The following is a 24,523-nucleotide window of genomic DNA, read 5'->3' as shown; positions in this document are numbered from 1 at the left end:
TCTATACTGTACTGTAGGGCCCAGTTCAGTTCAACTCTACCTGCTCTGTACTGTACTGTCGGGCCCAGATCAGTTCAACTCTACCTGCTCTGTACTGTACTGTCGGGCCCAGATCAGTTCAACTCTACCTGCTCTATACTGTACTGTACTGTCGGGCCCAGATCAGTTCAACTCTACCTGCTCTATACTGCTCTGTACTGTACTGTCGGGCCCAGATCAGTTCAACTCTACCTGCTCTATACTGTACTGTAGGGCCCAGTTCAGTTCAACTCTACCTGCTCTGTACTGTACTGTCGGGCCCAGATCAGTTCAACTCTACCTGCTCTGTACTGTACTGTCGGGCCCAGATCAGTTCAACTCTACCTGCTCTATACTGTACTGTACTGTACTGTCGGGCCCAGATCAGTTCAACTCTACCTGCTCTATACTGCTCTGTACTGTACTGTCGGGCCCAGATCAGTTCAAAAAAGAAAGCAATGTTGTTGTCAAGGGAAACAGCAGGATAGTTTGGGGGTATTGGATCCATACCAGGTAGGCTACTATAGATGTGTGTATGTTTCAGAAACGGTCAGGTTTAAGAGATGTGAGATGCTTTCTTTAAACTTTATTTATACTGGTACGTCAACTAAGAACAAATTGTTATTTTCTGATGACCTGTCCATGTGTGGATGAAAACAGGCAGATGCTCGGTTGGATCTTGGCTGTACTGAACACAAACATTAAGACAAGATGAGTCTTGTAACGAAGCCAAAAGGTTACATGACTTGTAGAAGTGGTTTTCTGTGAAAGTCCGGCTTTGTCGTCCAACAAATGCAGCTGAATCTTTTTTCTTTGTTGGAAAAGCTACTTAAAAATGATTCATGTCTTTCTAGCTTTTTAAGTTTATATGTTAAAAAAATGGATAAATGATAAACATATACTCGTCAGTGTACATTGTGCAATTGGCTGACGGTCAAACAGACTCTGTGTCTGGTGCAACAATCAAATGAAGAACTGAAAAGTTTAGTATCAGCAGCAAAACATTGACAATGATAGGACCAATAATGCCCACCAGGGTTCAGGGTCAATACCATTTCAATTCCAGTCAATTCAGGAAGTACACAGGAATTCCAATTCTCTGTAATACCTATGAATGAGGAACATTTTGGAGTTGGAATTTGGTTTAATTTCTGATTTGACTGGTATTGAAATGGAATGGACCCCAACCCCAAAATCCAGTTAGTCGTTTCTGTATCATCACTCCTCCTCCTCCCCCCCACTCCTCCTCCTCCTCCTCCTCCTCCTCCTCCCCCCCACTCCTCCTCCTCCTCCTCCTCCTCCTTCCCCCCACTCCTCCTCCTCCTCCTCCTCCTCTCCCCCCCCTCCTCCTCCTCCTCCTCCTCCTCCTCCTCCTCCCCCTCCTCCTCCCCCCCACTCCTCCTCCTACTCCTCCTCCACCCACTCCTCCTCCCCCCCTCCACTCCTCCTCCCCTCCTCCTCCTCCTCCTCCTCCTCCTCCTTCTCCCCCCCTCCTCCTACTCTTCCTCCTCCTCCTCCTACTCTTCCTCCTCCTCCTCCCTCTCCTCCTCTTCCTCCTCCCCACTCCTCCTCCTCCTCCCTCTCTCCTCCTCCTCCTCCTCCTCCTCCTCCTCCTCCTCCTCCTCCTCCTTCTCCCCCCTCCTCCTACTCTTCCTCCTCCTCCTCCCTCTCCTCCTCTTCCTCCTCCCCACTCCTCCTCCTCCTCCTCCTCCTCCTCCCTCTCCTCCTCTTCCCCCCCCCCCACTCCTTCTCCTCCCCCCCACTCCTCCCCTCCTCCCCTCCTCCCCCTCCTCCTCCCTCCTCCTCCTCCCCCTCCTCTCCTCTCCTCCCCCTCCTCCCTCCTCCCTCCTCCCTCCTCTCCTCCTCCTCCTCCTCCCCTTCCTCCTCCTCCTCCTCCCCCATTCAAACCCCTCCAGACTGAACACAGAGCGTCAGAAGCACCGGTACCGCCTCCACTCTGTGGCATGTGTTGGCACTGAGGTCCACCTGGCAGCCTGCCCCCTGGAGACCAACAAGGGTAATTATACAGAGAGATTGGACTCTCAGAACGTTGTAAATATATAGAACATATCCCACAAATAGGCACCATGAGCAGACCAGAGTTATATTGAATATATTCACTGTGCATATTTGTGAGTTATAGTCTGTGTATTTACATAATTCCTGAGTCTACTCTCACTCCATAGGTAATGCCACAGAGTCGTGTGAAGGTGGCATGCCAGCCGTGGTCAGCTGTGTACCCGGACCCCAGTACGTACAGAACAACGGACTGAAGAAGAAGAAGCTCAAAACTATGGTAATTAGTAGTAGTAGTGTGTGTGTGTGTGTGTGTGTGTGTCTGTGTGTGTGTGTGTGTGTGTACGTGCATTTGTGTCTCACTAGCATTGCATAGACTTGAAGCTGGCAAATTCACGCTTCATCTACAGTTTCTTAATCTGGCCAGTTTGGTGTTCCTGCTCTGTGCTGTCTTCTGTCTGTAGAACACAGTGAGTTAACTGTCTCCTGTCTGTAGAACACAGTGAGTTAACTGTCTCCTGTCTGTAGAACACAGTGAGTTAACTGTCTACTGTCTGTAGAACACAGTGAGTTAACTGTCTCCTGTCTGTAGAACACAGTGAGTTAACTGTCTCCTGTCAGTAGAACACAGTGAGTTAACTGTATTCTGTCTGTAGAACACAGTGAGTTAACTGTCTTCTGTCAGTAGAACACAGTGAGTTAACTGTCTCCTGTCTGTAGAACACAGTGAGTTAACTGTCTCCTGTCTGTAGAACACAGTGAGTTAACTGTCTCCTGTCTGTAGAACACAGTGAGTTAACTGTCTCCTGTCTGTAGAACACAGTGAGTTAACTGTCTCCTGTCTGTAGAACACAGTGAGTTAACTGCCTCCTGTCTGTAGAACACAGTGAGTTAACTGACTTCTGTCTGTAGAACACAGTGAGTTAACTGTCTCCTGTCTGTAGAACACAGTGAGTTAACTGCCTCCTGTCTGTAGAACACAGTGAGTTAACTGACTTCTGTCTGTAGAACACAGTGAGTTAACTCTTGTCTCGTCTCGTCTCCTCTCCTCTCTGTATCTTTGTAAGTCAACTGTGTCCCTTGCTTTCCTCTCCTCTCCTCTCCTCTCCTCTCCTCTCCTCTCCTCTCCTCTCCTCTCCGTATCTTTGTAAGGCAACTGTGTCCCTTGCTTTCCTCTCCCATCAGAGCACGGTGAGGCTGAAGGGTGGTGCCAAGCTGGGTGAGGGCAGAGTGGAGGTGCTGAAGAACAATGAGTGGGGCACGGTGTGTGACGACCGTTGGACCCTGCTGTCTGCCAGCGTAGTGTGTAGGGAGCTGGGCTTCGGATCCGCCAAGGAGGCCCTGACTGGAGCTCGCATGGGAGAAGGTGAGGGCTGAGAACTGTGGTTTAACCTTATGTAGATCAATGGATTTGTGCAGAGACTTGGTGTAGTGGTTACACTCCCAGAACAGTCACATATACGACGTCCAACTGAAGACCGGGGTTCAATCCCTGTGTCCACTTCCCACTGTTTCTCTTCCAATCTCTCCCTTTGATTTCCAACTTGTCTCTATAAAGTGTTAAAACACCTAAACAAATCTGTAAACACAGTGCCTTCGGGAAAGCATTGAGACCCCGTAACCTATTCCACATTTTGTTACGTTACAGCCTTACTCTAAAATTGATTCAATTGTTTTTTTACCCTTATCAATCTACACACAATACCCCATAATGACATCACAATACCCCATAATGACATCACAATACCCCATAATGACATCACAATACCCCATAATGACATCACAATACCCCATAATGACAAAGCAATACCCCATAGTGACATCACAATACCCCATAATGACATCACAATACCCCATAATGACATCACAATACCCCATAATGACATCACAATACCCCATAATGACATCACAATACCCCATAATGACGAAGCAAAAACATGTTTTTAGAAAATGTTGCTAATTTATGAGAAACTGAAGTATCACATTTACATAAGTATTCAGACCCTTTCACTCAGTACTTTGTTGAAGCACCTTTGGCAGCGATTACAGCCTCGAGTCTTCTTGGGTATGATGCTACAAACTTGGCACACCTGTATTTGGGGAGTTTCTCCCATTCTTCTCTGCAGATCCTCTCAAGCTCTGTCAGGTTGGATGGGGAGTGTTGCTGCACAGCTATTTTCAGGTCTCTCCAGAGATGTTTGATCAGGGTTCAAGTCCAGGCTCTGGCTGGGCCACTCAAGGACATTCAGAGACTTGTCCCGAAGCGACTCCTGCATTGTCTTGGCTGCGTGCTTAGGGTTGTTGTCCCGTTGTCTTCCTTTCCTGTGGCGGTCCTTTTGAGAGCCAGTTTCATCATAGCGCTTGACTACCTGGTTGAGAGAATGCCAAGAATGTTTATTTTTTTTAACACTTTTTTGGTTACTACATGATTCCATATGTGTTATTTCATAGTTTTGATGTCTTCACTATTATTCTACAATGTAGAAAATAGTAAAAATAAATAAATACGAAAAAACCTTGAATGAGCAGGTGTCCAAACTTCTGACTGGCAGTGTATATATTAATGGTATATATTAATGGTATTACACACGTGGACCATGGTGTCACGTGCGTCTACTTCGTGGAAATGACTGGACCAAGGTACAGCGTGGTGAGCGTTCATTTCTCTTTATTATAAATGCCGCCAACAAAAACAAGAAACAACACAAAAGAAAAACGAACGTGAAGCTGACTAGGGCTATACAGGCCACTAACAAAGACAACAACCCACAAATACAAAAGGAAAAAAGGCTGCCTAAGTATGATTCCCAGTCAGAGACAACGATAGACAGCTGTCCCTGATTGAGAACCACACCCGGCCAAACACAAAGAAATAGAAAACATAGAAATACAGAACATAGAGTTTCCCACCCGAGTCACACCCTGACCAACCAAACATAGAGAATTAAAAATATCTCTACGGTCAGGGTGTGACACATGGTGAGACATTTCATTATTTTTTTTTTGTTCATAAGAAGTTTGGAAAGAAATATGCTTTTGGTAATGATTTCTCCCAAAAACGTATTCAAGTCTTTGATGTGATTTCCCTAAGAACAGAGTAATTCCAGTAGACCCCTGTCTTCCCCGACTGTTTCCCACAAAACAAGCTGTGTCCAGCAAAAATCTTATTTTTATTTATCTGACTTTTATGTCAAGCCCTTATATCTATGAAGTGTTTTACCCTGTTATTACCTCATAATGAAGTGTTTCACCCTGTTATTACCTCATAATGAAGTGTTTCACCCTGTTATTTACCTCATGATGAAGTGTTTCACCCTGTTATTACCTCATAATGAAGTGTTTCACCCTGTTATTACCTCATAATGAAGTGTTTCACCCTGTTATTTACCTCATGATGAAGTGTTTCACCCTGTTATTACCTCATAATGAAGTGTTTCACCCTGTTATTACCTCATAATGAAGTGTTTTACCCTGTTATTACCTCATAATGAAGTGTTTCACCCTGTTATTACCTCATAATGCAGTGTTTCACCCTGTTATTACCTCATAATGAAGTGTTTCACCCTGTTATTACCTCATAATGAAGTGTTTTACCCTGTTATTACCTCATAATGAAGTGTTTTACCCTGTTATTACCTCATAATGAAGTGTTTCACCCTGTTATTACCTCATAATGAAGTGTTTCACCCTGTCATAATGAAGTGTTTCACCCTGTTATTACCTCATAATGAAGTGTTTTACCCTGTTATTACCTCATAATGAAGTGTTTCACCCTGTTCTTTACCTCATAATGAAGTGTTTCACCCTGTTATTACCTCATAATGAAGTGTTTCACCCTGTTATTACCTCATAATGAAGTGTTTTACCCTGTTATTACCTCATAATGAAGTGTTTTACCCTGTTATTACCTCATAATGAAGTGTTTCACCCTGTTATTACCTCATAATGAAGTGTTTCACCCTGTTATTGCTCATAATGAAGTGTTTCACCCTGTTATTACCTCATAATGAAGTGTTTTACCCTGTTATTACCTCATAATGAAGTGTTTTACCCTGTTATTACCTCATAATGAAGTGTTACACCCTGTTATTACCTCATAATGAAGTGTTTCACCCTGTTATTACCTCATAATGAAGTGTTTCACCCTGTTATTACCTCATAATGAAGTGTTTCACCCTGTTATTACCTCATAATGAAGTGTTTCACCCTGTTATTACCTCATAATGAAGTGTTTCACCCTGTTATTTACCTTACAGTAACTATGTGAGCTTATTACAGTATTATAGACACTATGACCTGGGATTTACTATGGTCTACTATGTAGTGGAACCCCTGACAGTATTATAGACACTATGACCTGGGATTTACTATGTTCTATGTAGAAGAACCCCTTACAGTATTATAGACACTATGACCTGGGATTTACTATGGTCTTCTATGTAGAAGAACCCCTTACAGTATTATAGACACTATGACCTGGGATTTACTATGGTCTTCTATGTAGAAGAACCCCTTACAGTATTATAGACACTCTGACCTGGGATTTACTATGGTCTTCTAGATTAACCCCTTACAGTATTATAGACACTATGACCTGGGATTTACTATGATCTACTATGTAGAAGAACCCCTTATAGTATTATAGACCTGGGATTTACTATGATCTTCTATGTAGAAGAACCCCTTACAGTATTATAGACACTATGACCTGGGATTTACTATGGTCTTCTAGATTAACCCCTTACATTATTATAGACACTATGACCTGGGATGTACTATGATCTACTATGTAGAAGAACCCCTTATAGTATTATAGACCTGGGATTTACTATGATCTTCTATGTAGAAGAACCCCTTACAGTATTATAGACACTATGACCTGGGATTTACTATGATCTTCTATGTAGAAGAACCCCTTACAGTATTATAGACACTATGACCTGGGATTTACTATGGTCTTCTAGATTAACCCCTTACATTATTATAGACACTATGACCTGGGATGTACTATGATCTACTATGTAGAAGAACCCCTTATAGTATTATAGACCTGGGATTTACTATGATCTTCTATGTAGAAGAACCCCTTACAGTATTATAGACACTATGACCTGGGATTTACTATGATCTTCTATGTAGAAGAACCCCTTACAGTATTATAGACACTATGACCTGGGATTTACTATGGTCTTCTAGATTAACCCCTTACATTATTATAGACACTATGACCTGGGATGTACTATGATCTACTATGTAGAAGAACCCCTTATAGTATTATAGACCTGGGATTTACTATGATCTTCTATGTAGAAGAACCCCTTACAGTATTATAGACACTATGACCTGGGATTTACTATGATCTTCTATGTAGAAGAACCCCTTACAGTATTATAGACACTATGACCTGGGATTTACTATGGTCTTCTAGATTAACCCCTTACATTATTATAGACACTATGACCTGGGATGTACTATGATCTACTATGTAGAAGAACCCCTTACAGTATTATAGACACTATAATGTCATGTATCATATCACGCCCTGACCACACTAAAACAAAGATATAATAACAGAACTAAGGTCAGAACGTGACAGACCTGGGATTTACTATGAGAACTACTGTCTTTTAAAATGTTTTTGGATTCATTGAAGGTTTTCTACACATTTTGACACATAACGCTTATTACAGCTGTGTGTGTGTGTGTGTGTGTGTGTGTGTGTGTGTGTGTGTGTGTGTGTGTCTGTGTGTGTCTTTAGGGATGGGTCCTATCCACATGAATGAGGTCCAGTGTCTGGGGACGGAGAAGTCGATGTGGAACTGTGGCTTCAAGAACATAACCTCAGAGGACTGCCAGCATGTAGAAGACGCCGCTGTGAGGTGCAACACGCCATACATGGCTCTGGAGAACTCGGTCAGAGACTAACTATTCCATTTAAACTCAGTTCCATTCTGTTTAATGAACTTCAATCATCCCAGAGGGGACCAGTTAGTGTCATTTCCTGTTTTACTGATTTCCTGTTTTACTGAAAACACGTTGTACCCGTCGTTGACAAGATGATGTTCATGTGAAGTCATACCACACATAACTAGTCTAAACTAGTCTAAACAAGTATAAACTAGTAGCGCTGAAGATCAGCGTTATAGCGTGATTGAAATTTAAAGGGAACCTTTGATTGAGCCGACGTAATACAGTGTTTACCGTAATACAGTGTTTACCGTAATACAGTGTTTACAGTAATACAGTGTTTACCGTAATACAGTGTTTACAGTAATACAGTGTTTACCGTAATACAGTGTTTACAGTAATACAGTGTTTACAGTAATACAGTGTTTACCGTAATACAGTGTTTACAGTAATACAGTGTTTACCGTAATACAGTGTTTACCGTAATACAGTGTTTACCGTAATACAGTAATACAGTGTTTACAGTAATACAGTGTTTACCGTAATACAGTGTTTACAGTAATACAGTATTTACAGTAATACAGTGTTTACAGTAATACAGTGTTTACCGTAATACAGTGTTTACAGTAATACAGTGTTTACAGTAATACAGTGTTTACAGTGTTTACAGGAAACACGAAAACGTTGCCTTTAAATTTAAAATGTAATATACTGTTGACTTTCAGCACTACAGATTGAATCTAGGCCTAAGCAAAAATATAGTTAAGCAAACGTGGGAGGGGGGAGGGGGGAGGGGGGGGGGGGGGTATTATATTTACTGTGAATATTTAACAGTTTATTGATCAGCGATGTGTTGATAGATCCCTGATTGGGCAGAAATGCTGCAGTAATGTTCAATACAATGTTAGTAGTATTGTGATCAGAGATGTAAACCTGGATACATCCTGACTATGTGATGTGTGTCATGATGTCCTTTACTCTCATCAAACACATGCCTTTAACAATACATAACAATACATGCCTATAACAATACATGCCAATACATAACAATACATACCTTTAACAATACATACCAATACATAACAATACATATCATTAACAATACATACCAATACATAACAATACATAACAATACATACCAATACATAACAATACATACCAATACATACCAATACATAACAATACATAACAATACATAACAATACATGCCTTTAACAATACATACCAATACATAACAATACATATCATTAACAATACATACCAATACATAACAATACATAACAATACATACCAATACATAACAATACATACCAATACATACCAATACATAACAATACATATCAATACATACCTTTAACAATATATAACAATACATACCAATACATAACAATACATACCTTTAACAATACATACCAATACATAACAATACATGCCTATAACAATACATAACAATACATAACAATACATACCTATAACAATACATACCAATACATAACAATACATAACAATACATAACAATACATGCCTTTAACAATACATATCAATACATACCTTTAACAATATATAACAATACATAACAATACATAACAATACATAACAATACATGCCTTTAACAATATATAACAATACATAACAATACATACCAATACATACCTTTGACAATATATAACAATAAATAACAATACAGAACAATACATAACAATACATGCCTTTAACAATACATATCAATACATACCTTTAACAATATATAACAATACATACCAATACATAACAATACATACCTTTAACAATACATACCAATACATAACAATACATACCTTTAACAATACATACCAATACATAACAATACATGCCTATAACAATACATACCAATACATAACAATACATACCTATAACAATACATACCAATACATAACAATACATAACAATACATACCAATACATGCCAATACATACCTTTAACAATACATACCAATACATAACAATACATACCTTTAACAATACATACCAATACATAACAATGCATGCCTATAACAATACATACCAATACATAACAATACATACCTATAACAATACATACCAATACATAACAATACATAACAATACATAAAATACATAACACTACATAACACTAGATAACAATACATAACACTACATAACACTAGATAACAATACATAACACTACATAACACTACATAACACTTCATAACAATACGTAACAATAAATAACACTACATAACAATACATAACACTACATAACAATAAATAACACTACATAAAAATACATAACAATACATAAAAATACATAACACTACATAACAATACATAACACTACATAACAATAAATAACAATAAATAACACTACATAACAATACATAACACTACATAACAATAAATAACACTACATAAAAATACATAACAATACATAACACTACATAACAATACATAACACTACATAACAATAAATAACAATAAATAACACTACATAACAATACATAAAAATACATAACACTACATAACAATACATAACACTACATAACAATAAATAACAATAAATAACACTACATAAAAATACATAACACTACATAACAATAAATAACAATAAATAACACTACATAAAAATACATAACACTACATAACAATAAATAACAATAAATAACACTACATAAAAATACATAACACTACATAACAATAAATAACAATAAATAACACTACATAAAAATACATAATAATACATAACACTACATAACAATACATAACACTACATAACACTACATAACACTACATAACAATACATAACACTACATAACACTACATAACACTACATAACACTACATAACAATACATAACACTACATAACACTACATAACACTACATAACACTACATAACACTACATAACAATACATAACACTACATAACAATACATAACACTACATAACAATACATGCCTTTAACAATACATAAAAATACAGAACAATACATAACAATACATGCCTTTAACAATACATAACAAAGAGCTTCAGAAACCCTTAACCTAACGTATTAGCACCCAATCAGTCCTGTTCAACAGGGAATAGGGTTCTATAGGGCCCTGGTCTATAGTAGTGCACTATATAGGGAACAGGGTTCTGTAGGGCCCCGGTCTATAGTAGTGCACTATATAGGGAACAGGGTTCTATAGAGGCCTGGTCTATAGTAGTGCACTATATAGGGAATAGGGTTCTATAGGGCCCTGGTCTATAGTAGTGCACTATATAGGGAACAGGGTTCCATTTGAGATGCAGACATAGTATGTCTACACTCTTAGAAAACAAGATGCTACAGTGCATTCAGAAAGTATTCAGACCCCTTGACTTTTTGTACATTTTGTTACGTTACAGCCTTATTCTAAAAATGATTGAATTAATAAAAATCTACACACAATAAACCATAATGACAAAGTGAAAACAGATTTTTAGAAATGTCCGCAAGTGTAAAAAATGTTTTTTTTTTTTTTTACAGAAATGCATTAGGTAGGTATTCAGACCCTTTGCTATGAGACGCAATATTGAGCTCAGGTACATCCTGTTTCCATTGATCATCCTTGAGATGTTTCTACAACTTCATTGGAGTCCACCTGTGGTAAATTCAATTGATTGAACATGATTTGGAAAGGCACACACCTGTCTATATAAGGTCCCACAAGTTGACAGTGCATGTCAGAACAAAAACCAAGCCATGAGGTCAAAGGAATTGTCCGTAGAGCTCAGAGACAGGATTGTGTCGAGGCATAGATCTGAGGAAGGGTACCAAAAAATTGTCCCCAATAACACAGTGGCCTCCATCATTCTTAAATGGAAGAAGTTTGGAACCACCAAGACTCTTCCTAGAGTTGACCTCAGGGCTGAAATGAGCAATCAGGGGAGAAGTGCCTTGGTCAGGGAGGTGACGAAGAACCTGATGGTCACTCTGACAGAGCTCCGGAGTTCCTCTGTGGAGATGGAAGAACCTTCCAGAAGGACAACCATCTCTGCAGCACTCCACCAATCAGGCCTTTATGGTAGAGTGGCCAGACGGAAGCCACTCCTCAGTAAAAGGCACATGACAGCTCGCTTGGAGTTTGCCAAAAGACACCTAAAGGACTCTCAGACCATGAGAAACAAGATTCTCTGGTTTGATGAAACCAAGATAGAACTCTTTGGCCTGAATGCCAAGCGTCACATCTGGAGGAAACCTGGCACCATCCCTACGGTGAAGCATGGTGCTGGCAGCATCATGCTGTGGGGATGTTATGCAGTGTCAAGGACTGGGAGACTAGTCAGGATCGAGAGAAAGACAACAGAGCTAAATGCAGAGAGATCCTTGATGAAAACCTGCTCCAGAGCGCTCAGGACCTCAGACTGGTGTAACGATTCTCCTCTTCTTCTGACGAGGAGTAAGAGAGGTCGGACCAATGTGCAGCGTGGTAAGTGTCCATTTTAATATGTAACACTGAACACTACAAAAATACAAAATAACAACGTGAATGAACAAACGAAAATTTAAACAGTCCCGTACAAACACAGACACAGGAAACAATCACCCACCACTCAAAAGTGAAACCAGGCTGCCTAAGTATGGTTCTCAATCAGGGACAACGATAGACAGCTGCCTCTGATTGAGAACCATACCAGGCCAAACACAGAAATCCCAAAACATAGAAAAAGGAACATAGACAACCCACCTAACTCACGCCCTGACCATACTAAAACAAAGACAAAACAAAGGAACTAAGGTCAGAACGTAACAACTGGGGCGAAGGTTCACCTTCCAAAAGGACAACGACCCTAAGCACACAGCCAAGACAAACCAGGAGTGGCTTCAGGAAAAGTCTCTGAATGTCCTTGAGTGGCCCAGCCAGAGCCCGGACTTGAACCCGATCGAACATCTCTGGAGAGACCTGAAAATAGCTGTGCAGCAACGCTCCCCATCCAACCTGACAGAGCTTGAGAGAATCTGACGAGAATAATGGGTCTTAATACTTATGTAAATGGTATATTTGGAGAAAAAAACAACCTGATATGGGCTATTGTATGTAGATTGATGAGGGAAAGAAACTATTGAATCTATTCTAGAATAAGGCTGTAACGTAACAAAATGTGGAAAAAAATCAAGGGGTCTGAATATTTTCCGAATGCACTGTATCTATAACCTTTCCACAGAGGGTTCTACACGGAACCCAAAAGGGTTCTACCTAGAACCAAAAATGGTTCTACCTGGAACCAAATAGGTTATCCTATGGGGACAGACGAAGAACCCTTTTGGAACCCTTTTTTCGAAGAGTGTGGCTAAATGTCTTGTATTCAGCCGGACCTTACTTCCCCCATCTTCGCACTCCTACTCGTACACACCCGCCCTCTGCTTCCTAACCCATCTGCCCCCCACAGATCCGCCTGACAGGGGGCCGTACGCGGTATGAGGGGCGGGTGGAGGTGCTGAGCACAGAGGCTAACGGGACCAGGAGCTGGGGCCTGATATGTGGAGGGGCCTGGGGCACCAAGGAGGCCATGGTGGCCTGCAGACAGCTGGGGCTAGGCTACGCTAACAACGGCCTGCAAGTAGGTCTATTAGCCAAGCTAACTGCTTTTCCACTGCTAATATAATATGCTTAAACCAGGTTATAACCGTGGACTACAATTACCATGAATCTCCAACCTCACTTACCATGGCAACTATGGAACACACGTACATCCCCTCAACCAATCATGATATTACATGAATCGCCTCAACCAATCATGATAATACATGAATCCCCTCATGATAATGTAACGAATCAGACATGGTCCGCGGACCTCTCACTCGGGAACCACTGTCTTAACCATTAGACCAGTGGTATTCAGAGTTGGGGTCACGCTGGGTCATTTGCAGGTGCGGTCGCCAAATTTTTAAACCAAAAATGCAGAGTACAGATCCTTTTATGGGACAATATGCAAACTACATTCCATATTGAGAAAGATAATTTGAAAATAACATTTTATTGAGTAAATGTATGTATTTGTTAACTCAATTTTGATAGGAGATAAGAAAAAAATTGGGTCCCCAGAAATTCTCGGGTAAAAAATGAGGTCCTCACTTAATAAGTTTGAATACCACTGGTTTATACTAAATCCCCCAACCCCATCCCATTGCTGCGGGTGATGAGCCAACAGCCAACCACAACATACCAGGTGGCGACACCTCATTGGTTCTCCCTGCCCACCAGGAAGGAACCAATGTAGCTCCCCCGCTCCATGACTCACCCTGACATGTTCATTCTGACATGTTATTCTATGAGTCTATGGACTAATCCCACAGCAGCAGCTGCATCAGCAAACTCCTGGCCCTCAAGGACTGACATGTTATTCTATGAGACACTGGGCCCTCAAGGACTGACATGTTATTCTATGAGACACTGGGCCCTCAAGGTCTGGCATTTGACACGTGCGCAGTGTTTCCCAACTCTGGTCCTCCAGTACACCCTGGTGTTGGGGGGGTACTGGAGGACCAGGGTGTTTGGGGCTACTGGAGGACCAGGGTGTAGGGGTGTTGGGGGCTACTGGAGGACCAGGGTGTAAGGGTGTTGGGGGCTACTGGAGGACCAGGGTGTTGGGGGGTACTGGAGGACCAGGGTGTTGGGGGCTACTGGAGGACCAGGGTGTTAGGGTGTTGGGGGGTACTGGAGGACCAGGGTGTTGGGGGTACTGGAGGACCAGGGTGTTGGGGTGTTGGGGGTACTGGAGGACCAGGGTGTTGGGGGTACTGGAGGACCAGGGTGTTGGGGGTACTGGAGGACCAGGGTGTTGGGGGGTACTGGAGGACCAGGGTGTTGGGGGGTACTGGAGAACCAGGGTGTTGGGGGTACTGGAGGACCAGGGTGTTGGGGGCTACTGGAGGACCAGGGTGTTAGGGTGTTGGGGGGTACTGGAGGACCAGGGTGTTGGGGGTACTGGAGGACCAGGGTGTTGGGGTGTTGGGGGTACTGGAGGACCAGGGTGTTGGGGGTACTGGAGGACCAGGGTGTTGGGGGTACTGGAGGACCAGGGTGTTGGGGGGTACTGGAGGACCAGGGTGTTGGGGGGTACTGGAGAACCAGGGTGTTGGGGGTACTGGAGGACCAGGGTTTTGGGGGTACTGGAGGACCAGGTGTTGGGGGTACTGGAGGACCAGGGTGTTGGGGGTACTGGAGGACCAGAGTGTTGGGGGTACTGGAGGACCAGGGTGTTGGGGGTACTGGAGGACCAGGGTGTTGGGGGCACTGGAGGACCAGGGTGTTGGGGGTACTGGAGGACCAGAGTGTTGGGGGTACTGGAGGAACAGGGTGTTGGGGGCACTGGAGGACCAGGGTGTTGGGGGCACTGGAGGACCAGAGTGTTGGGGGCACTGGAGGACCAGGGTGTTGGGGGTACTGGAGGACCAGAGTGTTGGGGGCACTGGAGGACCAGGGTGTTGGGGGTACTGGAAGACCAGAGTATTGGGGGCACTGGAGGACCAGGGTGTTGGGGGTACTGGAGGACCAGAGTGTTGGGGGCACTGGAGGACCAGGGTGTTGGGGGTACTGGAGGTACTGGATGACCAGAGTGTTGGGGGTACTGGAGGACCAGGGTGTTGGGGGGTACTGGAGGACCAGGGTGTTGGGGGTACTGGAGGACCAGGGTGTTGGGGGCACTGGAGGACCAGGGTGTTGGGGGTACTGGAGGACTAGAGTGTTGGGGGCACTGGAGGACCAGGGTGTTGGGGGTACTGGAGGTACTGGAGGACCAGAGTGTTGGGGGTACTGGAGGACCAGGGTGTTGGGGGTACTGGAGGACCAGGGTGTTGGGGGTACTGGAGGACCAGGGTGTTGGGGGTACTGGAGGTACTGGAGGACCAGAGTGTTGGGGGTACTGGAAGACCAGAGTGTTGGGGGCACTGGAGGACCAGGGTGTTGGGGGTACTGGAGGACCAGAGTGTTGGGGGCACTGGAGGACCAGGGTGTTGGGGGTACTGGAGGTACTGGATGACCAGAGTGTTGGGGGTACTGGAGGACCAGGGTGTTGGGGGGTACTGGAGGACCAGGGTGTTGGGGGGTACTGGAGGACCAGGGTGTTGGGGGTACTGGAGGACCAGGGTGTTGGGGGCACTGGAGGACCAGGGTGTTGGGGGTACTGGAGGACCAGAGTGTTGGGGGTACTGGAGGACCAGGGTGTTGGGGGCACTGGAGGACCAGGGTGTTGGGGGTACTGGAGGACCAGGGTGTTGGGGGTACTGGAGGACCAGAGTTGGGAAACACTGGATTAGAGGAAGCACAGACAGGCTACAGACAGGACATCTGATTGATGTCTCCTAGAGGATAAGTCTGAGACGTAAATCCCCAGTGGAAATGCACAGAAAGAGGCCTATCACTGACTTCCCCTAGGGCCCCTTCTGCAGGTGCGTATCGTGGGAGGCAGGACGTACTATGAGGGCCGTGTGGAGGTTCAGGTGGGGGCGCGGTGGGGCACGGTGTGCTCTGCAGGCTGGACCACTAAAGAGGCCATGGTAGCCTGCAGACAGCTAGGCCTGGGATACTCCCTGCATGCCATCACTGTGAGTAAACACTGGGAGAAGAAGAAATGTAAATACCGCGGCTCATTCCTACGAGCCAAAGTATTCTACTCCCTTATCACCATACAGGGATATGTAGTTGTCTTACCTGACAGAGACTCACATCGGAGTTATCTTGTTGAAGGTAATTAACGTCCAAGAAAAGAGAAACCGGAACACTGCTCTTTATAAAAGAGAAACCGGCACACTGCTCTTTAATCAAGCTACGCTACCAGCAAGAGCAGCGTTCAGGTTTCTCTTTTCTTTAAAGCACAGAGAAGAAAGTCAATAGTTCTCTGAGTTAAGGTATTCTACTGTACTGCCTTATCATAGTTGTAAGGTGTCTGAGGTGTCTTTAGTCAGAGACTGAGCAAGTTGCTTTTCACAGGCAGATTGATGAGATGGGCAATCCATTTCATCAGTCGTTTATAAATTGTTGACCGTGCACACATTTAAATGCATTTATCTGCCATAAATTAGCATGAATGCTAACCTAATTGACATACTGTATATCACTCCTCACCTCTCCAACTTGCCAGCTGATGTGTGGTGACCATTCTGGCACAAATGAGTTGCATCACTCAGGTGGGTGCTACACATTGGTGGTGGATGAGTTGGATGAGGAAGAGGTGAGTTTCCCCAGTACACAAGAAAACAAAAAAAAGTTCTATCTAGAACGGGGATGGGCCACTCCAGTCCTTAGGGGGCCAGAGTGTTGTCACAGTTTTTCCCAACCCTAGCAAACACAGCTGATTAAACTAATCTTGTTCTAAATTGAAGATTAGTTAGTTGATACAATTAGTTGATTATTTGGAGTCAGGTGTGTTAGATGGGGGATGGGGGGGAAAAGGGGTGACGAAAGTTGCCCATCCTTGATGTAGAACACAAAAGGGCTCTTTGGCTGTCGTCATGGTTGAACCCATTGATGAATCCATTTCGATTGCAGATAGAACCCTTTTCGCAGAGGGTTCTACGTTCAAGTCAAACTGGGTTCTAACTGGAACCCACAACGGTCATTAGAAGGGTTCTTCCATGGGGACACCTAAAGAACCCTTTTGGATTGATTTGTTTCTATGTGTGTATTGCACTTTGAGTTACTGGCAAAAGCACTTTATGAATCAGAACCTCTTAATGTCTGTGCTCTGTTTGTGTGTGTTTTTTTGTTTATCCTGCCCCCCCCCCCCCCCCCCCCCCCCCCCCCCCTCCCCTCCCCCCCATCTCTAAGGAAACATGGTACTGGGACAGCAGTAACGTAACAGAGATGGTGATGAGTGGAGTGAAGTGTACAGGGAGCGAGATGTCTCTGAGCCACTGTCAGCATCACAGAACCGTCAGCTGTCAGAAGACAGCTGCCAAGTTCTCTGCCGGCGTCATCTGCTCAGAGAGTGAGTTACGCTGTTTATAAATGGACGCAACAGTGTTATGACACAATCGTAAGCGTTAGTATCACAGTAACAGAATGATAAACATGAATAAACCCTACGATTCTAGAATGGGTGACCAGAATGCTCAACCAGTATGAGCTAGATAAAGTTTGTTATTATACATTGATACAGATATAGTATTGGCTTGTTATTATACAATGTCATCAACTGACATAGAAGGAACTAAAATTGAGCTGGAAACTACATGTTGACGTTATTACCCTCTTCTTCTCTCTTCTCCTCCTCTTCATCCCTCATCTCCTCTCCTCCTCTCCTCTCCTCCCCCTCTCCTCTTCCTATCTCCTCTCCTCCTCTCCTCCCCCTCTCCTCGTCCTATCTCCTCTCCTCCTCTCCTCCCCCTCTCCTCTTCCCTCATCTCCTCTCCTCCTCTTCATCCCTCCTCTCCCCTCCTCCTCTCCTCCCCCTCCTTTTCCTATCTCCTCTTCCCTCATCTCCTCTCCTCCCCCTCTCCTCTTTCCTCATCTCCTCTCCTCCTCCTCTCCTCCTCTCTCCTCCTCCCCCTCCTCCTCTCCTCCCCCTCTCCTCTTTCCTCATCTCCTCTCCTCCTCCTCTCCTCCTCTCTCCTCCTCCCCCTCTCCTCCCCCTCTCCTCTTTCCTCATCTCCTCTCCTCCTCCTCTCCTCCTCTCTCCTCCTCCTCTCCTCCTCCTCTCCTCCCCCTCTCCTCTTCCCTCATCTCCTCTCCTCCTCCTCTCCTCCTCTCTCCTCCTCCCCCTCCTCCTCCCTCTCCTCCTCTCCTCCTCCTCTCCTCCTCTCTCCTCCTCCTCTCTCCTCCTCCTCTCCTCCTCTCTCCTCCCAGCTGCGTCTGACCTGGTCCTGAATGCTCCCCTGGTCCAGCAGTCCGTGTACATTGAGGACCGCCCGCTCCACATGCTGTACTGCGCAGCGGAGGAGAACTGTCTGTCTAAGTCTGCTGCTAGTGCTAACTGGCCCTACGGACACCGCCGCCTGCTACGGTTCTCCTCTCAGATCCACAACATCGGACGGGCCGACTTCAGGCCCAAGGCCGGACGCCACTCCTGGGTCTGGCACGCCTGTCACGGGTAACTATGGCAACCTAGTCATCTAGCGCAGTGGTTCCCAAACGTTGTTTTTTTTCCCGTACCCCTTAAAACATTCAACCTCCAGCTGCGTACCCCCTCTAGCACCAGGGTCAGCGCACTCTCACATGTTGTTTTTTTGCCATCATTGTAAGCCTGCCACACACACACACACACACACACACACACACACTATACGATACATTTATTAAACATCAGAATGAGTGTTATGTTTTTGTCACAACCCGGCTCGTGGGAAGTGACCAAGACCTCTTATAGGACCAGGGCACAAATAACAATATAATAATAATCATTTTGCTCTTTATTTAACCATCTTACATATAAAACCTTATTTGTTCATCGAAAATGGTGTCTTTTTTTTGCCAAGGCAGGATACTCTGAGCGCAGCCCTATCCAGAAATCTGGCAGTGGCTTCTGATTTAAATGACATTTTCACAGAACCGCTTGTTGCAATTTTGATGAGGCTCTCTTGTTCAGATATCGGTAAGTGGACTGGAGGCAGGGCATGAAAGGGATAACAAATCCAGTTGTTTGTGTCGTCCATTTCAGGAAAGTACCTGCGTAATTGCCCACCCAACTCACTCAGGGGCTTCGCTATATCCCATTTGACATTGTTCGGAAACTTGAGTTCAATGCTTATATTAGATATGATATTATATTAGATTAGATTAGTTAATATATTATATTAGATTAGTTAATATTATATATTATATTTGATTAGATTAGTTAATATTAGATATTAGATTAGATTAGTTAAGGCTAAACAGTTATGAAAGATATGACAGGTATGACAGGTATAACAGGTATGACAGATTTGAAAGGTGTAACACGTATGACAGGTGTAACAGATACAACAGGTATGATAGATTTGACAGGTATGACAGATATATCAGGTATGACATGTATGATAGATTTGACAGGTATGACAGGTATGACAGATGTGACAGGTATGACAGATATGACAGGTATAACAGGTATGACAGGTATGACAGATATGACAGGTATGACATATGACAGGTATGACAGGTATGACATATATGTCATATATGACAGGTATGACAGGTATACCGGGTATGACAGATATAACAAGTATGACAGATATGACAGGCATAACAGGTATGATAGATTTGACAGGTATAACAGGTATGACAGATATGACAGGTATAACAGGTATGACAGATATGACAGGTATAACAGGTATGATAGATTTGACAGGTATGACAGATATATCAGGTATGACATGTATGATAGATTTGACAGGTATGACAGGTATGACAGATGTGACAGGTATGACAGATATGACAGGTATAACAGGTATGACAGGTATGACAGATATGACAGGTATGACATATATGACAGGTATGACAGGTATGACAGGTATGACAGGTATGACAGATATGACAGGTATAACAGGTATGACAGATACTGTATGACTGGTATAATAGTTTTTAATAATTCTTCACTGCTGTTGCACTCCCCATGCAGGCACTACCACAGCATGGACATCTTTACCCACTACGACCTGCTGTCATCCAATGGGACCAAGGTGGCTGAGGGACACAAGGCTTCCTTCTGTCTAGAGGACACCGAGTGTCACGAGGGTGAGTCTGGGAGGCAAACCAATCAAAACAGTCTACTGGAAGTATATTCAATCAGAACAGTCTACTACTGTCCACCCAATCAGAACAGAGTCTATTGGCGTGCCATCCAATCAGATCAGACTTCCCTAGATGGCCAGCCAATCAAATATGGCCTATTTTTGAGTGTTAAGATTAGGGATATCTTATCCAAATCCAAGTGAAACATTTTGTATCTGGTTTTGGAGGATATAGTATTTTTGGTTAAAAGTCTAATAGTTGTAAACTGTGTTCTCTAGGTATCTCTAAGTGGTAGAAGTGTATCTGTGTTCTCCAGGTATCTCTAAGCGGTATGAATGTGCTAACTTCGGAGAGCAGGGCATCACCGTGGGGTGTTGGGACCTGTATCGCCATGACATCGATTGCCAGTGGATCGACATCACCGATATCAAACCAGGAAACTACATCCTACAGGTGGACTACCATTTTTAAGAGGCTTTTTAAAATAAATCCTGGGGAATCCCCGAATCAGACACATAACTTCCAAAATGTGTAACTGCATGAAGTTTTGAAATATGGCAAACTACAAATTTGAGTTGTCAAACTGTGTGAAATTCTTCTGCATTTATTCTGTCTGCATTTATTCTGTCTGCATGTTTTCAGTCTGCATTTATTCTGTCTGTATTGATTCTGTCTGCATTTATTCTGTCTGCATTTATTATGTCTGCATGTATTATGTCTGTATTTATTCTGTCTGCATTTATTCTGTCTGCATTTATTCTGTCTGCATTTATTCTGTCTGCATGTATTCTGTCTGCATTTATTCTGTCTGCATTTATTCTGTCTGCATTTATTCTGTCTGTATTTATTCTGTCTGCATTTATTCTGTCTGCATTTATTATGTCTGCATGTATTATGTCTGTATTTATTCTGTCTGCATTTATTCTGTCTGCATTTATTCTGTCTGCATTTATTCTGTCTGCATGTATTCTGTCTGCATTTATTCTGTCTGCATTTATTCTGTCTGCATTGATTCTGTCTGCATTGATTTTGTCTGCATTTATTCTGTCTGCATTTATTATGTCTGCATTTATTCTGTCTGCATGTATTCTGCCTGCATTTATTCTGTCTGCATGTACTCTGTCTGCATTTATTATGTCTGCATTTATTCTGTCTGCGTTTATTCTGTCTGCATTGATTTTGTCTGCATTTATTCTGTCTGCATTTATTCTGTCTGCATTTATTCTGTCTGCATGCATCTGTCTGCATGTATTCTGTCTGCATGTATTCTGTCTGCATGTATTCTGTCTGCATGTATTCTGTCTGCATTTATTCTTTCCCCGTTGCTTTTTCATGAACCCTTTGAAAACTCACCAAACGCCTTTAGGGGCCCGGAACCTCCAGACACACTGCAGATTATGGAGTGACAGAATTATTTTAACGTGAACTCCGTATCATTTACCTCTTGTGTTTGACGTTCAAATCCTTACAGATTGTGATCAATCCAAACTTTGAAGTGGCAGAGAGTGACTTCACCAACAACGCCATGAAATGCAACTGCAAGTACGACGGCCACCGGATCTGGCTTCACAACTGCCATATGGGTGAGGAGCTGTACACCGAGATTTGTCATGTTTTATTGAATGGTCACCAGTCTGAATAAGGTCCTATAGAGGAAATATGGTGTCATTTCAGACATACCCCTGGTTTGTTCCAGACTCTTCCGCTGCTTTCTGTCTCTGACTGTCTGTTGCCCCTACAGGTGATGCCTTCAGTGAGGAGGCAGAGAGGAAGTTTGAGAAATACCCAGGACAGCTCAACAACCAGATCTCATAATCTGCCTAGCAACACACCAATCTCATCAGACCCCCATTGTACAAACAAAAAAAAGGGGGTGGCTGATGCGTCTAACCATGTTCAACAATGGGATAACCAATCACCAAACCCTCCATCACCTATCTACCTGCCAGAAACCCAATTCATTATCATATCCCAAACCAACCAACCAATCACAACCAACATCATTAAATCACAAGCAACATTCCAGCAGTCAGCAAGTGATCTTAGACTAGGATTCAATCCGAACGCATTTTGTCGACCGATGCACATTTTAATTAAAAGGCGTTGTCTCCTGCGTTTGCAGAGACCGCATTCACGGTAAAACGCTCCGTGTGTCGGCTTCAAATGACCTTTAAAATGTCAAGCTCGCTCTACCGCGGGTCAGATTGAATCCAGGCCTTGACGGGAGGAGCTATATGGTGAATCATGTGTTGGTGTATGTTACATAGTGAATGTGTTGGTGTATGCCAGTGTTTTTGTTATTATACTTGAATACTTAGTGCTCTAAGATTTTATTTTTTAACAAACTTATTTCAGATTTTGTTTTTGTTCAAACGTGAGTATATTATGCTAAATTTCACAGAAGAACAAGTCACATGATATCATACTAGTCTTAATTCATGTTTGACTGATTGATGTCTGACGTTCAACCTTTTCATTCATGTTTTGCTAAAGTTATGAATGAAGTTGAGTTTTTTTTGTTGTCCAGTCTGTAGTTTTGAAAGGTGACCCAGAGGTGTATTCACTAGGAACCAAGCAGAAGCAAACGAAAACAGGTGAAGGACCTACCTACATTTGTCCAATATAAGCTCTTTGGTTTCGTTGCAAAACGTGTTCAGTTGTTTTGCTACGCTGTGCGCTAATGAATACACCTCAGGAGAAGCCGCTCGTCCTTATTGTGCTACAAGACATCTTCATAATGACCTGAGGTATCACAGTCGAACCATCCAATGTTGTTGCATCTCCATGTAGTTCTCATAGTTCACACGTGACGATCTATTTAGATCAAATTCAAATCTGGACCTTGAAGCCAGTTCCACTGCTTTTTTCATTCTTCCCCTTTAATCAGGGCCTGATTTAGACCTGGGACACCAGCTGGGTGATTCCCCTCTAATCAGGGCCTGATTTAGACCTGGGACACCAGGTGGGTGATTCCCCTCTAATCAGGGACTGATTTAGACCTGGGACACCAGGTGGGTGATTCCCCTTTAATCAGAGCCTGATTTAGACCTGGGACACCAGGTGGGGGATTCCCCTCTAATCAGGGACTGATTTAGACCTGGGACACCAGGTGGGGGATTCCCCTCTAATCAGGGACTGATTTAGACCTGGGACACCAGCTGGGTGATTCCCCTCTAATCAGGGACTGATTTAGACCTGGGACACCAGGTGGGTGCAATTAATAATCAGAAAACCTGTAGTACTCCGGACCCTAGGGTAAACACAAATTGTAAAGTGTTGGTCCCATGTTTCATGAACTGAAATAAAAGATCCCATAAGTTGTCCATGTGCACGAAATGCTTATTTCTCTAAAATGTTGTGCACACTTTTTTTTACATCCCTGTTATTGAGAATTTCTCCTTTGCCAAGATAATCCATCTACCTGACAGGTGTGGCCTATCAAGAAGCTGATTAAACAGCATGATCATTACACAGGTGCACCTTGTGCTGGGGACAATAAAAGGCCACTATAAAAGGTGCAGTTTATCACACAACACAATGCCACAGCTGTTTTAATTTATGAGGGATTGTGCAATTGGCACGCTGACTTCAGGAATGTCCACCTGAGCTGTTATCAGAGAATTCTCTACCATAAGCCGCCTCCAACGTTTTAGAGAATTTGTCAGTATGTCTAACCAGTCTCACAACCGTAGACCACGCATAACCACGCCAGCCCAGGACCTCCACATCCGGCTTCCTCACCTTTGGGATCGTCTGAGACCAGCCACCCAGACAGCTGATGAAACTGTGGGATCGTCTGAGACCAGCCACCTGGACAGCTGATAAAACTGTGTGTTGGCACAACCAAAGAATTTCTGCACAAACTGTCAGAAACTGTCTCAGGGAAGCTCATCTGCGTGCTCGTCGTCCTCACCGGGGTCT

At 43.3% G+C, this 24,523-nt stretch overlaps 1 protein-coding gene across 6 annotated transcripts in view; it reads left to right on the top strand.

The window, feature by feature from the left end:
- Positions 1 to 23,925, top strand: part of loxl3b (lysyl oxidase-like 3b) — a 55,768-nt gene extending 31,843 nt beyond the window's left edge. For 2 of the 6 annotated variants that reach the window (XM_036962591.2, XM_036962589.2), the window contains 11 exons: positions 1,935 to 2,035; positions 2,205 to 2,314; positions 3,220 to 3,400; positions 7,793 to 7,947; positions 13,347 to 13,517; positions 17,726 to 17,885; positions 18,743 to 18,986; positions 20,490 to 20,605; positions 20,919 to 21,055; positions 22,074 to 22,185; positions 22,344 to 23,925. In XM_036962591.2, coding sequence (XP_036818486.2) covers positions 1,935 to 2,035; positions 2,205 to 2,314; positions 3,220 to 3,400; positions 7,793 to 7,947; positions 13,347 to 13,517; positions 17,726 to 17,885; positions 18,743 to 18,986; positions 20,490 to 20,605; positions 20,919 to 21,055; positions 22,074 to 22,185; positions 22,344 to 22,417 — 1,561 coding nt within the window. In that variant the 3' untranslated portion in view covers positions 22,418 to 23,925. Of the gene's footprint in view, positions 1 to 1,934; positions 2,036 to 2,204; positions 2,315 to 3,219; positions 3,401 to 7,792; positions 7,948 to 13,346; positions 13,518 to 16,347; positions 16,504 to 17,039; positions 17,338 to 17,725; positions 17,886 to 18,742; positions 18,987 to 20,489; positions 20,606 to 20,918; positions 21,056 to 22,073; positions 22,186 to 22,343 lie in introns of those variants that run through there. The other 4 variants (XM_090221482.1, XM_036962590.2, XM_090221484.1 and 1 more) reach the window with 3 other exon arrangements.
- Positions 23,926 to 24,523: the final 598 nt, after the last annotated feature.

This window comes from Oncorhynchus mykiss, chromosome 25 (genome assembly GCF_057628025.1).
Source record: "Oncorhynchus mykiss isolate SJ-2025 chromosome 25, ASM5762802v1, whole genome shotgun sequence".
NCBI classification, from domain to species: Eukaryota; Metazoa; Chordata; class Actinopteri; order Salmoniformes; family Salmonidae; genus Oncorhynchus; species Oncorhynchus mykiss.
Note: the sequence above shows the minus strand (reverse complement) of the source record. Positions and strands in the feature narration are given on the sequence as shown.